The 15,888-nt window shown below is 48.9% G+C and overlaps 1 protein-coding gene across 1 annotated transcript in view; it reads left to right on the top strand.

The window, feature by feature from the left end:
* Window positions 1–827: 827 nt before the first annotated feature.
* The window catches only part of Wdr91 (WD repeat domain 91), a 30,406-nt gene continuing 15,345 nt past the window's right edge, over window positions 828–15,888 (top strand). Inside the window, exons 1-7 of the mRNA NM_001013366.1 lie at window positions 828–962; window positions 2,119–2,298; window positions 3,338–3,545; window positions 4,936–5,018; window positions 6,041–6,174; window positions 6,977–7,142; window positions 15,320–15,478. Coding sequence (NP_001013384.1) covers window positions 840–962; window positions 2,119–2,298; window positions 3,338–3,545; window positions 4,936–5,018; window positions 6,041–6,174; window positions 6,977–7,142; window positions 15,320–15,478 — 1,053 coding nt within the window. The 5' untranslated portion in view covers window positions 828–839. The remainder of the gene's footprint in view (window positions 963–2,118; window positions 2,299–3,337; window positions 3,546–4,935; window positions 5,019–6,040; window positions 6,175–6,976; window positions 7,143–15,319; window positions 15,479–15,888) is intronic.

Here is a 15,888-nt window from a genome sequence, read left to right as displayed (position 1 = left end):
GGTCACACCCTTCTGAAACTTGCCTTTTTTAAAATTTCTCTAAGTGGTACATCTTGGTTGGTATAGTTTACCCTTCTTACTCAGGAACTCAGGGCTAGACAGGACTGGTGGTGGGGATTTTTTTTTTATTGCAAGTTCAAGATCTGTGTGGTCAATTTAGTGAGACTGTGACAAAACCCAAAAGCAGCTCAGCGGTAGGGTGCTTGCCTAGCGTGTGTGAGGCCCTGGCCAAAAAAGAAGGAAAAGAAAAGAAAAGAAAAGAAAAGAAAAGAAAAGAAAAGAAAAGAAAGGAAAGGAAAGGAAAGGAAAGGAAAGGAAAGGAAAAGAAAAGAAAAGAAAAGAAAAGAAAAGAAAAGAAAAGAAAAGAAAAGAGGTCCAAGCTGGACTTTTATGAGTTGACTTCACACTGGCCACTTTACCTGTTGGGGCTCGAGTTTTCTCCTTTTGTAAGAGGAGGATAGAGGACAAAAGATTCTGCAGTGTCATGCCAATAAGCTGGGAACATCACTCCCTCCCCGCCCTGTGAATATGTGGAAGGTTCGCAAGGTCCAGCTTTACTTTACTTGGATCGAGGCATCAGTGTTAGCAACTCAGGACACACTCTGTATCACCAGAAAACTTCAGCAAGCCGAGACGCCCGGGAGCTGGCTGAGAGTAGGGAGGGGCGGGGCTACAGGGGGAGATGGGCGGGGCGCCTGCGGGGCGGGGCGGAGCGCAAGGTTGGTAGGTTGGGCGTGGCGTGACGTACGAGGCGCCCGAGATAGGCTCCGCCCCGTCGCTCCAAGCCCCGCCCCTCCGCCCTGAGCGGCTCGGGTCTTTTGCAGCGCGCGCGCGCAGCGATGGCGGAGGCGGTGGAGCGCACAGACGAGCTGGTCCGGGAGTACCTGCTCTTCCGTGGCTTCACGCACACACTGCGGCAGCTGGATGCGGAGATCAAGGCGGACAAAGAGAAGGGGTTCCGGGTGAGGGGTCGGCAGGGGCGGCGGAGGCGGCTCGGGGGGCGGGCCTCCTGCTCCAACCCTGCCCTCCGGGGCGAGGGCGGCGCTGTCACTGCATGGTAGGGGACTGAAGGCGTCTCCGGTCTGGCCCTCGCTTGACATAGGAGGAACTGAGGGCCGGAGATGGTCGTGACATGCCCGAAGTTGCTCAGTGAGTGAGTCAGGAGCATCGGGACTCAGGTCCCTGGTTCCCGGTACAGGGCTTCACTCCATGCCAGCCTCTCAGCAGGTGCTAGCCAATGGCTGGCCGGCGTGGTTACAACACTTTAAGAGCCATGGTTGAGCGCAAGTCTGAATTTTGATGGAAGAAGCGGGAGCAAAGGGGGCTGCGCCCAGAAGACTGGGTTCAGGTCTGGGAGGTAGATTGTAAGAATGGCATCAGGGAATCATTGGAAGATTCCCTTCTGCTTTGAAGCACAAAGTTCTCTGATACTAGTTTCCACTGAGAGGCGCTTGGGATTTCTTTGCTTATGATTTGTATGTTTGCACGTACAGAGTTAAATTGGTCTTGGGCAGATGGATTGAGGGAGGTGGTGAGCTAGTTGTTGGCGCATCAGAAGGAAGTTAGGATATTGGTTTCTACCTTTCGAGTTTATTGGTTGCTTGGTGGCAAAGCAAAGCATTTCCCTACTCCAGACAGCAGTGGTATTCAAAACACTGTCATGGTGTGATTGTCTTTGACTGAAGGCAGCAGCCACTGAGGCTCAGGTGGGACTCTGATGACCCGCAGGGAGCCAGTAATCACTGTGTCTCTTGGAATTCAGAAACTGTGGAGCTGGGACGAGGACCCTGGCAATTGTCTCTGGCTCATTGGCTCTTACTTATTTTTACAGTGTGAGGCAATCAAGACTGCTGTTGAAGTGACATTGCCAAGTTGGTCAAGGAGACTCAACACCTGGAGCCAAAGCTCTTGCTTTCTGGAATTTCCGAGCTTGCCAGAGCACCAAGTCCTGTATCTAGCATGAGAAAATAACTTGAAAGCTAGTATGCTAACATATCTTGGGGATTTTATAGATTGCCAACTGGACTATATGTTTTTACATCTGGGAGCCATAGGAAGAAGATGAAACTATACGATGTATAGTGAGGTGAGAATTTCCTTCTGTCTGTCTCCCCTCAGGTGGACAAGATTGTGGACCAGCTGCAACAGTTGATGCAGGTTTACGACTTGGCTGCCCTTCGGGATTATTGGAGCTACCTGGAACGCAGGCTCTTCAGCCGCTTGGAGGATATCTATCGACCTACCATCAACAAACTGAAAACCAGCCTGTTCCGCTTTTATCTTGTCTACACAATCCAGGTACTTCTTGCTTTTGACTGTTTCCCCATCCCCAGTGTCTTATGATCTGTAGAGATCATCTGATTGGTTTTCCCCAGTTCTATGTCCTTTTGGTTTTAAGCATGTAAACTTGTGTGGCATTTTAAGGACTATAAACGTTATATATATTTTATATATAAACTATATACAAAGCTGGAGCTGGCAGTGGTGGTGCACTTCTCCCTTCTTTCCCAGCACTCAGGAGGCAGGGGTAGGTGAATCTCTGAGTTTGAGGCCAGTCTCTGCTGCAGAGTGAATTCTAGGATAGCCAGGGCTGCACAGAGAAACCCTGTCTCTAAAAGCAAAACAAAATGTAGCTGATTTGGGGCACTAATTTAGATTATTTGAGCATCACCTAGGGATTGTTTTCAGTATGGCACTTGTCAAGAGAACCTCAGTTGACTTTTGATTTTGAAATTGGTTGAGTCTCATGTGTCCTGGGCTGGCCTCTAACTTGATATGTGTTGAGGATGACCTTGAACTTCTGATCTTCCTGCTTCAGTATTTCAAGTGCTAGGTAGACAGGTGTGCCGCGTGCCTGGTTTTAGCTGGTGCTGGGGATTGAACCTAGGACTCTGTGCATTCCAGATGAATGATCTACAACTGAGCTATCCCCCAGCCCCAGAACTGCAGTATAAATCAGCTTTGAAATGAGAAAAGGCCGGGCAGGGGTGGCACATGCCTTTAATCCCAGCACTTGGGAGGCAGAGACAGGCAGATTTCTGAGTTCGAGGCCAGCCTGGTCTACAGAGTGAGTTCCAGGACAGTCAGGGCCACACAGAGAAATCCTGTCTTGAAAAAAAAAAACCAAAAAACAAACAAAAAAAACCAAAAAACAAAAAAAAAAGAAAGAAAGGAAGGAAGGAGAAAAAGGTGATGATTTTCTTTATATATAGATACTGTTTTACTGGCCTGACAGGAGGTATGCGAAGGCTGCTGCTCTGCAACAGTGAAGAACCTGACTACCTGACTCGGGGGCTTGTCTTTCTCCTCCCTTGCAACTTTCTTTGTATCTTGGCAGACAAACCGAAATGACAAGGCACAGGAGTTCTTTGCAAAGCAGGCCACGGAGCTCCAGAACCAGGCTGAGTGGAAGGATTGGTTTGTCCTGCCCTTCTTGCCGTCCCCAGACACCAACCCCACCTTTGCTACCTACTTTTCTCGACAATGGGCCGACACATTCATTATTTCTCTGCACAACTTCCTGAGCGTCCTCTTTCAGTGCATGCATATCCTTTCTGCTGCGTGTGGCAGTGTCCGTAGTCTGAGGGACCCAGGCACGGAGGTCAGGGGTCACTGCTCATGGGACACCCGTTTCTTTCACAAAATACCCAAAGATCCCTCTCAGGTGTCATGTGAGCGGCTTGACAAATTGCGGGTTATTTTTGTCACGAGTCCAGGGAGTCATAGTTCTTAGTTCTGCATCTGACAGTAATAGCTGATATGCGTGGACAGGGAAGTTGGCAGCTTCTGGGTGCTGGTACCGGCTCAGCCAGGCAGCTCAAGGGTTAGGAGCAGCCGGGCATGGTGCATGTTTCTGGGTGTGGAGGGGTGCTGTTGCTTGCTTTTGCTCGGGTTTGGCGGCAGATGAAAACAGTTTGGGGGCTGGCGCTTGTGTTTGGATTACCTTCTGGGACGGTGACATCAGTGTGGCTCCACTTGCCAGAGTATAGAGTAGCTTTAGGAATATATTTTCAGGTGTTTGAGAGAGAGTGGGAGGGAGAGAAAACATCACTGTAATTCACTGCCTACAACTATGTTGTTGAAGGCCCAGGATCTGATGTGAGAATATGGCTGCCTGGTGAGGGACTGATAAATTTGGGTGTGGTGGAGGCCCAGCCACTGCAGCTGTGTTGACCTCTGGGAGGGACATCTTCTGATGGAGGTTCCTGCCTTTGCTCCCCCCCCTCCTTCCTGTTGTGGATAAGTGTGAATCAGCCTTTCTCTTCTCCTCCTTCCTCTTCTTCCTGAGGACTTTCCAAAGAACTTAGCGTGACCACGTTAGTCCTCCAGGGAAGCTGGAACCTGTTGTTCATTATCTTTTCAGTGCAAAACAGGTCATGACCCTGCAAACTAGGTCATGCACATTGGAGCTGCAGTTTGCCTCCTACCCACTCTGTGCTTCCAACAGAACTCTGGGCAGCAGCTGGGGAGGACCAGTACCCTAAGCTGGAGTATAGATGGTCATGGGGTGGTGTGTGGCTGTGCAGTCTGTAGAGTGGTTTAACCATTTACATGTTTGCCATGGAGAGAGACAGCCTGGAGAAAGGAAAGGCCTCGTGGTGGATTCTGCTTCCAGTTTTGCTTCCAGCTGGATGTTGGCATGAACCTCACTAAGGCTTAGATTGTGACGTCTACTGAACACGGGCTCTTTACTGCTGGTGCTGGGGAAAATGCTTGAGTTTGGGATTTATGGCTTATGCAAGACTTGGCCAGGCAGATTGTCATGTGTCTCTTGAGTCCAGAAGAGTCAGGTGGTCTAGAGTAGCAGGCCCAGGGACTGGGAAGAGACTCTTCCCACAGTGCCAATTCTGTCCTCTGTTCCCTGGGTTTGAATGTTTGGCTGGGAAGGACTTTGAAATCTTGCCAGGCAGAGACTTATTCTTTAACTTTGTGCACCGGTTCCTGTGATCCTGAACTTTGATGCGGAATGCCAGAGGACCAACCAGGTCCAAGAAGAAAATGAAGTTCTGCGCCAGAAGGTTTGTTCCCTTGGCTTGCTCTTTGGGAATCACTTCTGCTTTGGGGTAGCAGTGGGAGCTGGTTAAATATAGAAAAGGTGAACTGGTCTCAGATGAAAGAGAACCACCAGGCTTGGGGATCTGGGGCTGCACCAGCTCTGGTAAGATTAATGTTTGAAATCAGGTGTGCTTCATGAGCAACGAGGCAGCAAGAACAAGCCTGTAAGAAGAAAAAGACTGTGTTTTTGCAACCCTCGGCTCTTTTCATCTATTTTTCTTTTACATTATATGTGTGGTATGTGGGTGTAGGCACCCATACAGGCCAGAAGAGGGTGTCAGATTCCTTGGTGGAGTTAAAACCCATCATCCACCTGATGTGGGTCCTTTGCAAGAGCAGCACTCACTCTTAACTGCTGAGCCATCTCTCCAGCTCCAGCTGCAGCTGTTAGTTCTTCCCAGTGTCTTTCCCATGTAGCCACACATACACTGTTTATAAGCCAAGTAGAATTGTTCTGAATCAGCAACACACTTGATAAAAGAGGAGCTCCAAGGCACCTGTGCCTGCTTTTACATTTTGCCCCATGAGTCTCCCTGTCTTGGAGTGAAGATCTGTTGTCAGTGATATTGCAGGAAACAAGAGTTAGCTTATAAGCTATTATTGGGGGAGGGGGGTGAAATTCTTGGATGCCACATCATCATCTTCAGGCAAGGGCTAAAGATGCTGCCATACCATAATTATTAAACACATTTTTCTCTGCAAGTTTCAAAGGCTCATTTTGTGGATTTCACTCCAGTGAATTCAGAAAGAAACAGTTGAAGTGGTCAAAGGAAGTAAATCAAACGATTAAGAAGAAAATAAACCCACAGTGATTTTGGGTGTCCAAAAGTGTTTTGCCTTTTTAACTCATTATTAGCTGTCGCTCTTTCATTTGCCCACCCTTTGATGAGCAGAAATGGTTTGGATGTGGCGTGTCTAGGAAGCTCCCTCAACAGAGGGAAGGTCCTGTGATGTCACTGGCTCACTGGGCTTTGCCCCTCCATAGCTTTTTGCACTGCAAGCTGAAATCCATCGACTAAAGAAGGAAGAGCAGCAGCAGGAAGAAGAAGCAGCAGCTTTGGTCCAGCATAAGCTGCCGCCTTATGTTTCCAGTATGGACCGCCTTGGGGACTCGGAGCTGTGAGTAGGCTTGGGGTTCGAGAGGGGTGGGGGCTGCCATATGTGTGAGGTCCCAATTTTTTAAGGTTCTCTCCTGGATGGGGAACTGTATAGCTAGCTGTGTCAGGTATCATGATAACGGAGTCCAGGGAAGCTGCTTCATAGGTGAGAAGGACTGGTCCCCACAGGTGGACATGTTCCTCAGGAGAAGCTGCTGGGGTTATAAAGAGGTAGACAGTATGGGAGAGAAGTTTGAGTGACCTTAAAAAAAACCAAACCAGCCAGTCTGATCTCTGTAGCTGGAAGTCAAGTGCCAATCACAGATGCAATAAGGTTTTTATTAGAGATGTGGAGAAAGTAAAAGGGGACCCATCGGGTTCGTTTATTAATGAACATATTTATTTAACCTCATTCTCAAACTACTCTAATGCATAGTAAATGGTAATCAAACATAACGAACTCCCCTGTATTTTTTTTTCCACACTATGTCTTTGCATCCCATCATGGGGCTCGCCCCTGTTCATCTCCATTGGGATTAACACAGTCAGGTGCTCAGTAGCACACGTGACCAGCAACCATTGGACAAAGCGGCTCTGAGATCTCCTGGGTCTCTAAAAAGAGCCGCCTCAGACTTCACTTTTGGGCCAGATGTGCCTGCAGGCTCTTTGGTCAGGAAATGGTACCGAGGGTCATGCTACCTTTCAAACTCGGGTCTCGGAACCTAGCTAAGCCCCCAGTCACTAACTTCAGTGGGGAGTTGTGTGCTCTGGCTCTGCCTCCTTCCCCTCCAGCCCCTAATGCTGTGCTGTGATTACTTGGCCAGAGCACTGGTGTGCAGCCAGAGGCCTGCCTCCCTCTCCCAGTCTCCTCGAGTGGGGTTCCTGTCCTCACTGCTGCCTCAGAGTAAGAAGAGCCCTTCGAGGTTGTCACCTGCCCAAGGCCCCCCTCAGGCTCAGAGTTCAGCCAAGAAAGACTCCTTCAGCAGTCAGGTAAGTGTGGGCCCTGCCTGTCTAGTGCTTATCAAGACGCTTCCGATGGCCTGCTCTCAGGCCGTCTGCCAGGGCTCCCGGTCACTCATGGGCTTGTGGGTCATCTTCTCAGGGCTAGATTTCCTGGATGTGATATGATATCCCAAATTCAGTTCCCCTTCCTTTCTTCCCTTCTTCTCCCTTCCCTGCAACACACAACCTTACAGCCAGTGATGTCATTGCAGGACGAGAACAGAGAGAAAACCGTAGAGGGAGATTGAGTGGGTGAAAAAATATTCAGAAAATCCACCTAATGAGCCACTTTTCCATCTCTCTTGCCTGTGTCTGGCAGTGTCAGGCGTGATGCTGAGCCGGAGGGTAGAGTGTGTGTGTGACGTGCCGACAGGACCGGCTGAACCTCAGACTCCCACTCTCGGCCTCTCAGCCCCACGTAGCTTTGTCCTCCAGTTCCCCTGCACCTCTGTTAACAGCTGCCAGTCTGCCGCACTCCACTAGTGAAGTGTCAGGTGGCAGCGGGGAGGAGATGTGGAGGGGTTCCTTCCCTTTGCTCAGGTTTCCCGGGAACTTGAGGGGTTTTGAGTGCTTAGATAGCTCAAGTGTGAGTTCTGAACCAAGTTTTGGAATTTTGAAGTTTGAGGGCTACAAATGAGTGTCTGGCCAAACAGTGGATTAAAGACTAAAGTGAAAGTATGTGTCTTTCACTTAAATGTTGGTATTTGCTGATTCTACAAAAGACTTCTACCATTCTTCACATGTATATTATATGATAAGAGGCCTTTGATGCCAGCTTATGTCCAGAGCAGCCAGGAGTCCTCTGAGAGGTTTTACTGGTGGAGTCTGTCAGAGCCCACTGCTCTTGGAAACGCCCAGTGGGCGTGGCTCAGGAGCGCACTTCTGTAGCACACTTGAGATGCTTGCAAGTTTAATAGACTTGGAGTTTTAGACTTCACTCCTTTCTCTTTTCCTATGTTTACTAAGACTCTAAGGGGGAGGTTCTGTCGCTAAGGTCTTGTTCCCCAATTGGCTCTTTCTTGACTTGTCAATAAAGAAGGCAGGAGGCCAATTGCTGGACGAAAGGTACACGTGGGTCTTCCGGGTCCCAAGAAAAGGAGATGTAGGGAAAGGGTTTTGTTTTTTTTTTTTTTTTTTTAAACACAAAAAACTACCTGCAACATAAGATGGCAGGTTATCAGTCTGTCCCTTCCTCTTCACCACCTGTGACTTACGTTGTAACTGCTGGAGCAGTTTAGGGTGGCTGTTTGTGCCCAGGATGCTGTGGGTGAGTTAGTATTGTTGAGCTAGAGACACTGAGTAGGATTCTGGGGGAGATGGAGCATGGACTCGGGGAAACTTTCGTTGTCCCATACTCAGAATGTTTAAATTCTCCCTGGTTTTCTTGGGGAGGAGCGGAGCTACAGAAGTGCCCGTGGTATCAGCAGTGTCTAGCAGAGGTCAAACAGTAAATTATAGTAAGAGCTGGGCTCCTGCAGGTCCTGGTAACCAGCTCTCATATTCCCTGTCAATGCTGTGTGACTGTCACCGTGGCATGCCTGAGTGTGGAGACAGTCACAAATCACCCAGCGCTACCTCTGTGACTGCTTTTTCTGAAAGTCCAAATCTTACGAGTAGAACTGCAGCTCTTGTAGAATGGGGCTAGGTCTGCTCCACTGTTTGCCTTCTGGGTCTCACTGAGCAACATGTAAAAGCTTGATAGATGGTGGGTGGAGCCTAGAGTCTCTTGAACTCCAGCTTCACTAGGGTGGAAAGCAAACACAAAGACTGCTTCAGGTAAGCCATGCTTTTGATACGTCCAGGAATTCTGGCTCATGTAGTAAGTTTGAGTGGTGTGGTGTATTGAGTGTGTGTGATCGTAGTTTACAGCCAAACAGCGAAAAAAGAATCAGCTCAGTCATTTTCTTTCCGTTTATGATGATGATGATTTGATTTTATTGTCTGTACATGCCTCTCTGCAGTGTATGTGCACGTGTGTATGTGTGCATTTGGAGGACAGAGATTAATGTTAAGAGTCTTTTCTCTGTCGCTCGTAGAGCTCACCATGGGTGTCTGGAGCCAACCTCGGGCCGGCACTCATGCTCACAGGGCAGGCTCTTTACCCGTTCAGCCATCTCCCCACCGTACTCACTTCCTGTTTTCAAGTGATGGTAGATATTTAGGCTCAGCATCTGTTTCAGTTCTAATAATAGCTAGTAGATTGGGGGCTTGAGGGACGGCAGAATTGTGGAGCTGACCTTGGATTTCAGGGTCACCCCTCCCTAGCCTACTGTGAATCAGAGTAGAGGCTCCTGCGATGTGGCTGGCCTTTCCCTGTGGTCTCAGGGGCATTTGCTTAGTATGAGCCCGTTAGTGCACCTTTGATGACCTCAGCTTGTTCCCCCAGCCTACACAGAATGGGGCTTGTGTAGAACAGCCCAGCTCTTTCCATGCGGAGCTTCTCTGTCCACCCACTCTCTGTTTACTCCTGTTGCCATGGTATCGCTCATGCATGTGGCTCTTCACTCTGGGAGGACTGCATAATGTCTCTGTCCTTTGGTCATAGTTGATATTCAGATAGTGTTGTAGACTTCTCCCTTACCAGTGTCAGATGCAGTATGTGGTAGGGGCACTTCCTGTGATGTGGTAGCATGTTCCTGTGTACCCTGTAGGCGCCGACACTGGGCTCCACACCAGCTTGCTTGACCAACATATGTTGGGCTCAATCTTTTCCCACCATGGCTATCCTAGAATTCTTCTTTCTTATTTGCTGTTGAAGGATGAACACACAGAAAACATAAATGGTATTTTATTGTTAAATGGGCAACATATCAAATTACTAGACTTTTCTACCTTAAATATTATTTACATATAGCGTTGTAAATTTTATTCACAGCATTTTGCCTGCTTAGGATCCCACACTGTATGTAGCTCAGGCTGGCCCCAAACTCTGGCAGTCCTCCTTCCTCAGCCTTCCAAGTGCTGCGGTTACAGGACAGAGGCATGACATCTGGCTTCACACCATTGTGAACACACACTCTCCAGGCTTTCAGGAGAAATCTGGAGGCAGAATTGGGAATGAGGGGACAACTGTAAAACCATGGTCCCCAAGGTCTTCTGGGATCTCTAACTGTGAGAGCTAACAGGTCATGTTCACAGTAGCAGGCGTGCAGTGCAGGGGGCTTCCCTGCCATTGCATTCTTTCCCAGAGTGATAATTCTCAGCCTTTCACATCCACTAAGGGAGCCTGGGGCAGCAGGTGGGAACTACCTTCTTATGGAGATAGCCCTTAATTGGCTGTCAGGTAGAGAAAGCAAAGAACAACAACCTCTGCAAATTGCCCTGTTCCCTGCTGAGACCCCAGTGGTGAGGCCATCTGGCTTAGGCCTGTGCTCCAGGAGCTAGGCAGGATGGGAGAGGATGCCGGCTACAGTTATGTTTTAGGAGGTCTGCCTTCTGATGCCTTGGCCTTCAGGTGAGATCTGTTTCTCAGTAAAGCTGGACAGCTCTCTAGGAAGAATTTTGGAATCCTCCTGCATGTACCAAGGCTGTCTCCAGAAGGAGCAGATCACAAAAGGCAGGTTACAGACACCTCTCCTGAACTGTTGGGAGCCAGGGAGATTGTGACTGGATAGAATTTAGGCCATTTGAATGTTGGATGAATCCACTTGTTAGGATTGTTTTAAATGTCTATTTTTATTTTTATGTGTGTTTGCCAAGGTGCATATGTATTCAACACATATGGGCCTGGTGCCTGCAGAGGCCAGAAGAGTGTGTTAGATAGCCTGGGAGTCATAGACCTTTGTGAGGCTCCACATGGATGCTGGCCACTGAACCTGGGTCCTCTGCAAGAGCAGCCAGTGCTCTTAACCCCTGACCATCTCTCAGGCCCAGCATTAGTTAGGACTTTTATGAGTTTTTGGTTTTTTCCCTTAAAACCTGCAGTGATGAATTTTTTAAGTTTTTTAAGTTAAGACACACGTTCGCTTGTTTACTAAAGTGCTTCGTGGACGACTGCCTTCCACAGATGTCTGCCATGTTGGTATCCCATGACCTCCACAGTTAGAGCTAAAGGACCCTGTCTGCTCTTCTTCACCAGCAGCTGACAGGTCACACTTAGGCCCGTGCTTCTCGGTATCAATGACTCTTTTGTTGCCTCTCTGACTTTACTGTGTGCTGATTGTTAACACCCATTTGTATTTTTTATTTTGGGAAATAGAAGTTTTGGGGTCCCAGCATGATGACATACCAGATGACCTCTCTGCCTTTCTGGCATGTGAGGGAAGGCTCCCTTTTTAGTTCCTGCTGGCTTTTTTTTTTTTTAAGATTAAAAAATACTGTTATTGTTAGTGTTATTGTATGTGTGCACATATGCACATGAACACACACACCATGGCACATGTGCAGAGGTCAGAAGACAATTGACAGGAAGAGGTTGTCTCTTTCCACCATGGGTTCTGGGGACTTAACACACGTCCTCAGTCTTGCATGAGTGACAAGTGCTTTTATCCTCCAGCCGCCATCTCTCTGGGTCTTTCTGCTGGGGACTCTGCATTGACTGGGGAGGTACTAGAGGGGACTTCTGAGAATCTTCAGCCTCTATGCTATGTGTTAGTGGCTGTCTTAGTTAGGGCTTACTGCTGTGAACAGACACCAAGGCAACTCTTAAAAAGGACACCATTTAATTGAGGCTGGCTTGCAGGTTCAGAGGTTTAGTTCATGATAACCAAGGCAAGAACATGGCAGCATCCAGGCAGGCATGGTGCTGGAGGAGCTGAGAGTTCTACATCTTCATCTGAAGGCTGCTAGCGGAAGACTGACTTCCAGGGAGTTGGAACAAGGGTATTAAAGCCCATACCCACAAGACCACACCTACTCCAACAAGACCACACCCCCCAACAGTGCCACTTCTTGGGCCAAACATATACAAACCATCACAGTGGCCATCCGAACTGAGCACCCTCCACACCACACACACTGGAAGAGAAAAGGGCACTGCTTACTGGGCGTAGGAGGTAAATTTGCAGACAGGAGAGCTACAAAGTGCTGAAGCACTTCCCACTTCTTGTCCTGAGGTGGGATATTCCTGTGCAACACAGACATGGCCCGGGACAGGCAATACAGAGATCTATGTGGCTGCTTGGTGCCTGCCTGCCTTTTGGCAGCTTTCCCTGTGCTTTCAGGTCATTATCTGAGGAAGCATGTGACCACAGCAGACCTTGTCCTCAGCAGTGCTCCCATACCATCCCCCCAAGCCCTATCTTAGAAGCAGACACTCTCTCCTATTGCATGTGTCTTCCCAGGACCCATCCACAGCCATGGGCTCATCTCTAACCCTTGGAATTAAACTGGGCCATGTCTAAGTGGTATGCTTTACCATTCTTGTTCTCTGTGGACTAGCGTAAGGTTTATAAGCATGTCTCTGTTGATCCAGCCCCGGGATTGTAAGCACATACTTCCACACCAGACTTGATTTACGAAATGGGGATTGTAGGCTTCTCTCAGTCCTCCTGCTTGTGCACTGAGCCACCTCTGCACTCCCCTTTCTTTTTTTTTTTTTTTTTTTTTTTTAAAGATTTGTTTATTTATTTATTTATTATATGTAAGTACACTGTAGCTGTCCTCAGACACTCCAGAAGAGGGAGTCAGATCTCGTTACGGATGGTTGTGAGCCACCATGTGGTTGCTGGGATTTGAACTCCTGACCTTCGGAAGAGCAGTCGGGTGCTCTTACCCACTGAGCCATCTCACCAGCCCTGCACTCCCCTTTCTAGTACTTTCTAGGTTTGCATTTCTCTTTATGACTTGACTGCACCTCTCATTCCTATAGCTGTTTGCTCTCTTCTTCGGCATCTAGTGGCCAGCATGGCGTGCCTCGGATCTGCTGTCTCACACATCTGCACGCTTACCCTTGAAAATCCCTCCTTTTCTCTGGATATGTTCCCAGAGCCACAGCCTGGACCTCACTGCGCTAGGACACCCCCCTCTCTCTCACATCCTCCTGGAGTCACTTTCCCCTCAAGACTTTTTGTCAGCTAGATGAGCATAACCAGCCAGCTGCCCAGTGTGGTAGTCTGCTTCCCACTTCTTTACTCTCTGTTAAATGGAATTGGCAGCAAAAGAATTCCTCAGAGGCTCTGCTTATACAGGCCAGGCACCTGCAGCCCAGGAGCAGGAAAGCCAACACAGCCAGAGTGAGTTTGTTTGTTTCATTTGTTTTCTGGTACTAGACTCCGAATCCAGGGCCATGCACATGATAGGCAAGCACCCCCCTGGCTCTTTAAAACTATTGTATAAAATTACCTTCAGGCTGCAGGTATAGAAGGTATATGAAGCATAGATGCATTTTATGTTTAGATGTGTGTCACCTCCCCCAAGATATTTTATAATACATATGCAGATATCCTAAGACCTGGAGAAATGAAACCCAAACACTTCTGGTCTTCAGCTTGGTGGGTAAGGAATCCCCAGTCTGTAGTAGAATGAGAGAGGTCAGTGTCCCTGCAGACCCTCACGGCTCTGGTGGCCTCACCTAGCCAGCAGCCAGGCACTCCTAGGGCCTGGGCAGGGTGTAGGTTGCTGGTAAGAGGATTGTCCTATGAGAGAGGGTGGAAAGAACTCTCAAAGGGCTAAGTCTCCTGCCGGGCGGGTGTCAGCATCTAGTGAGCACACGGTCCTGGTCCTCCCGGCATCTCCTTCCCTCTAGCTCTCTGTCCACATAGAGAATGCCAGCCAGCATTTTGGGGTCTGTTTGAAGGGATCTGCTTCCATCGCATTGTGGCTTCTCCTTCGCTTCTGGTTTAGCCTTTTTGTTCTTACCTGAAAGGATAATGCAAACAAGGCTCTCTCTTCCCTACCATCTCCCTTTGGGTTTTATCATTCTGTATTGCCATCAGGAACTGATGAGTGTTCCTGGTTTTCCACAGCCTCACCAGCAGCTGCAGCATCTGGTGCCAGCCCCAGAACTGTGGCCAGCATGATGTGTATAAAATGGAGTCTCAGACCAGATTTTAAAAAAATTGAAGTGTGTGTGTCAGTGTGAGAGGGAGGGAGGGAGAGATGACAGACAGGACAGACAGACACCAGATAGACATGTATGTGCATGTACCGGAGCACAGGTGTGGAGGTCAGGGGATAACTTTTGGGAGTTACTCTTTGCCATCCAGGTCAGTAGACAGGAGAATGGTAGATTGTGTCTTGAGGGTTGGCCCTCCAGGACACCATCCTGCCTCAGCACTTTGCAGACAGTGGCCCACAGCTGTCGTCACCTCCTGTTGCTCACAGGAAGGGAAGAGCTGTCTTGGGGTAGGTGGAGGTTACTAGATCCATCCCTTTGTTATAGATTTGGACCTTTTCACTCTTGGTGTGAAAAAGTGAGAACATTTTCAGTGTCTTTCCTTTCTAATTTACCTTACACAGAGATCCTCGAGTGTCTAGCGTGAGTTCGGTTGAAAATGTCTTTTAGTTTAGTCAGTTGCAAACCAAATGACTTAGTGGTCCTGGACTGTTTTTTTTTTTTCTTTGACTGTTGCAGCAGGGTTTCTCTGTGTAACAGCCCTGGCTGTCCTGGAACTCTCTCTGTTGGCCTCCTTCCTCTATTTCCAGACTGCTGGGATTAAAGGCCTGTGCCACCAGGCATGGCTCCCAACTTTTTGTTTTATTTTGCTGTTTTTGAGATCGAACTCAAGCTTTCTTGCCTGCTCTGCCTCTGACACCCCTCCCCCATAGCCCATTTTTTTATTTGTTCACAATAGCCAGCTTAGTCATGTAGTTGACGCAAAACAACAGTCTGTATTGTGTTTCTTTTTTACTACAGAGAAAATTGTGTGTGTGTGTACTTAATATTGTCCAAATGTTGTTACATATAAATTCTGATATTACCCATTGTGAAACTTGACCTGTTATAAAGTACTGGGCTCCTATAACAAAAATTGATCATTTCTGTTGGCTCATAGAGATTATCTCTGCCTCTGTCCGGGCGAGAGTGCAGGCTAAGGGCAGCAAATGACCTAGCACAGAGGAGCTCAGTCTGGAGGCCTGCCTGGCCGGTTTGAACCTCCTGCCCAGGCCAGCCGAGGAGGGCCTTTCCTAGGAGCTAGTCGGGGGAGGGGTGCCATCCTTCCCGCTGCAGACACTGTCTGGACAGCCTGAATGAGACTTCCCACAGCCTGCTTCTCACCCTCTAGGCTACCAAGGGAAAGGACTCAGTGCCCGGGGCCAAGGATGGGAAGAGCCTTCTGAGCGGGCCGGTCCCCGGGGAAGCCAGCTGGACACATCAGCGACAACGGCGTCTGCAGGACCACGGCAAGGAGAGGAGGGAGCTGCTCTCTACGTCCTCCTCCCAGGTATAGGGTGCCTGGGCAGCGAGGGATCCGTTGGGGGTCCCTCTGAGTTCTGCTCTTAGGCAGGGCCTGCTCTGGCCTGGTTGGTTGGTATCACACTGTGGTTTTGGTGTTCTGTTTGGCCTGCTCTTCTGATAGTATTTTCTCAAGTGGGACCAGAAGGATCTCTGTAAGATGAGTTCTGAGGACCCCCACATACCAGACTTTCCCATGGGTGAGCTGTATGCGGCATCACGGCATGGGGCCCGTGACTTGATCTAGGTCTGACCCAGCATCCCTTTCCTGTGCTTCCCATGGTGGCCCTGCTGTGTGGCTGCTGTGCTGACAGCCATGTGCTTGCTCACTAAGATGATGTAGCCATACCTTCCCTGTTGGGAGCCCTGGAGACAGAGGGACTTGCTGTGGGGACGGCA

Source organism: Mus musculus, chromosome 6 (genome assembly GCF_000001635.26).
Source record: "Mus musculus strain C57BL/6J chromosome 6, GRCm38.p6 C57BL/6J".
Taxonomy (NCBI): domain Eukaryota; kingdom Metazoa; phylum Chordata; class Mammalia; order Rodentia; family Muridae; genus Mus; species Mus musculus.
The sequence above is the reverse complement of the archived record's forward strand: the minus strand, read 5'-3'. Positions and strand labels throughout refer to the sequence as shown.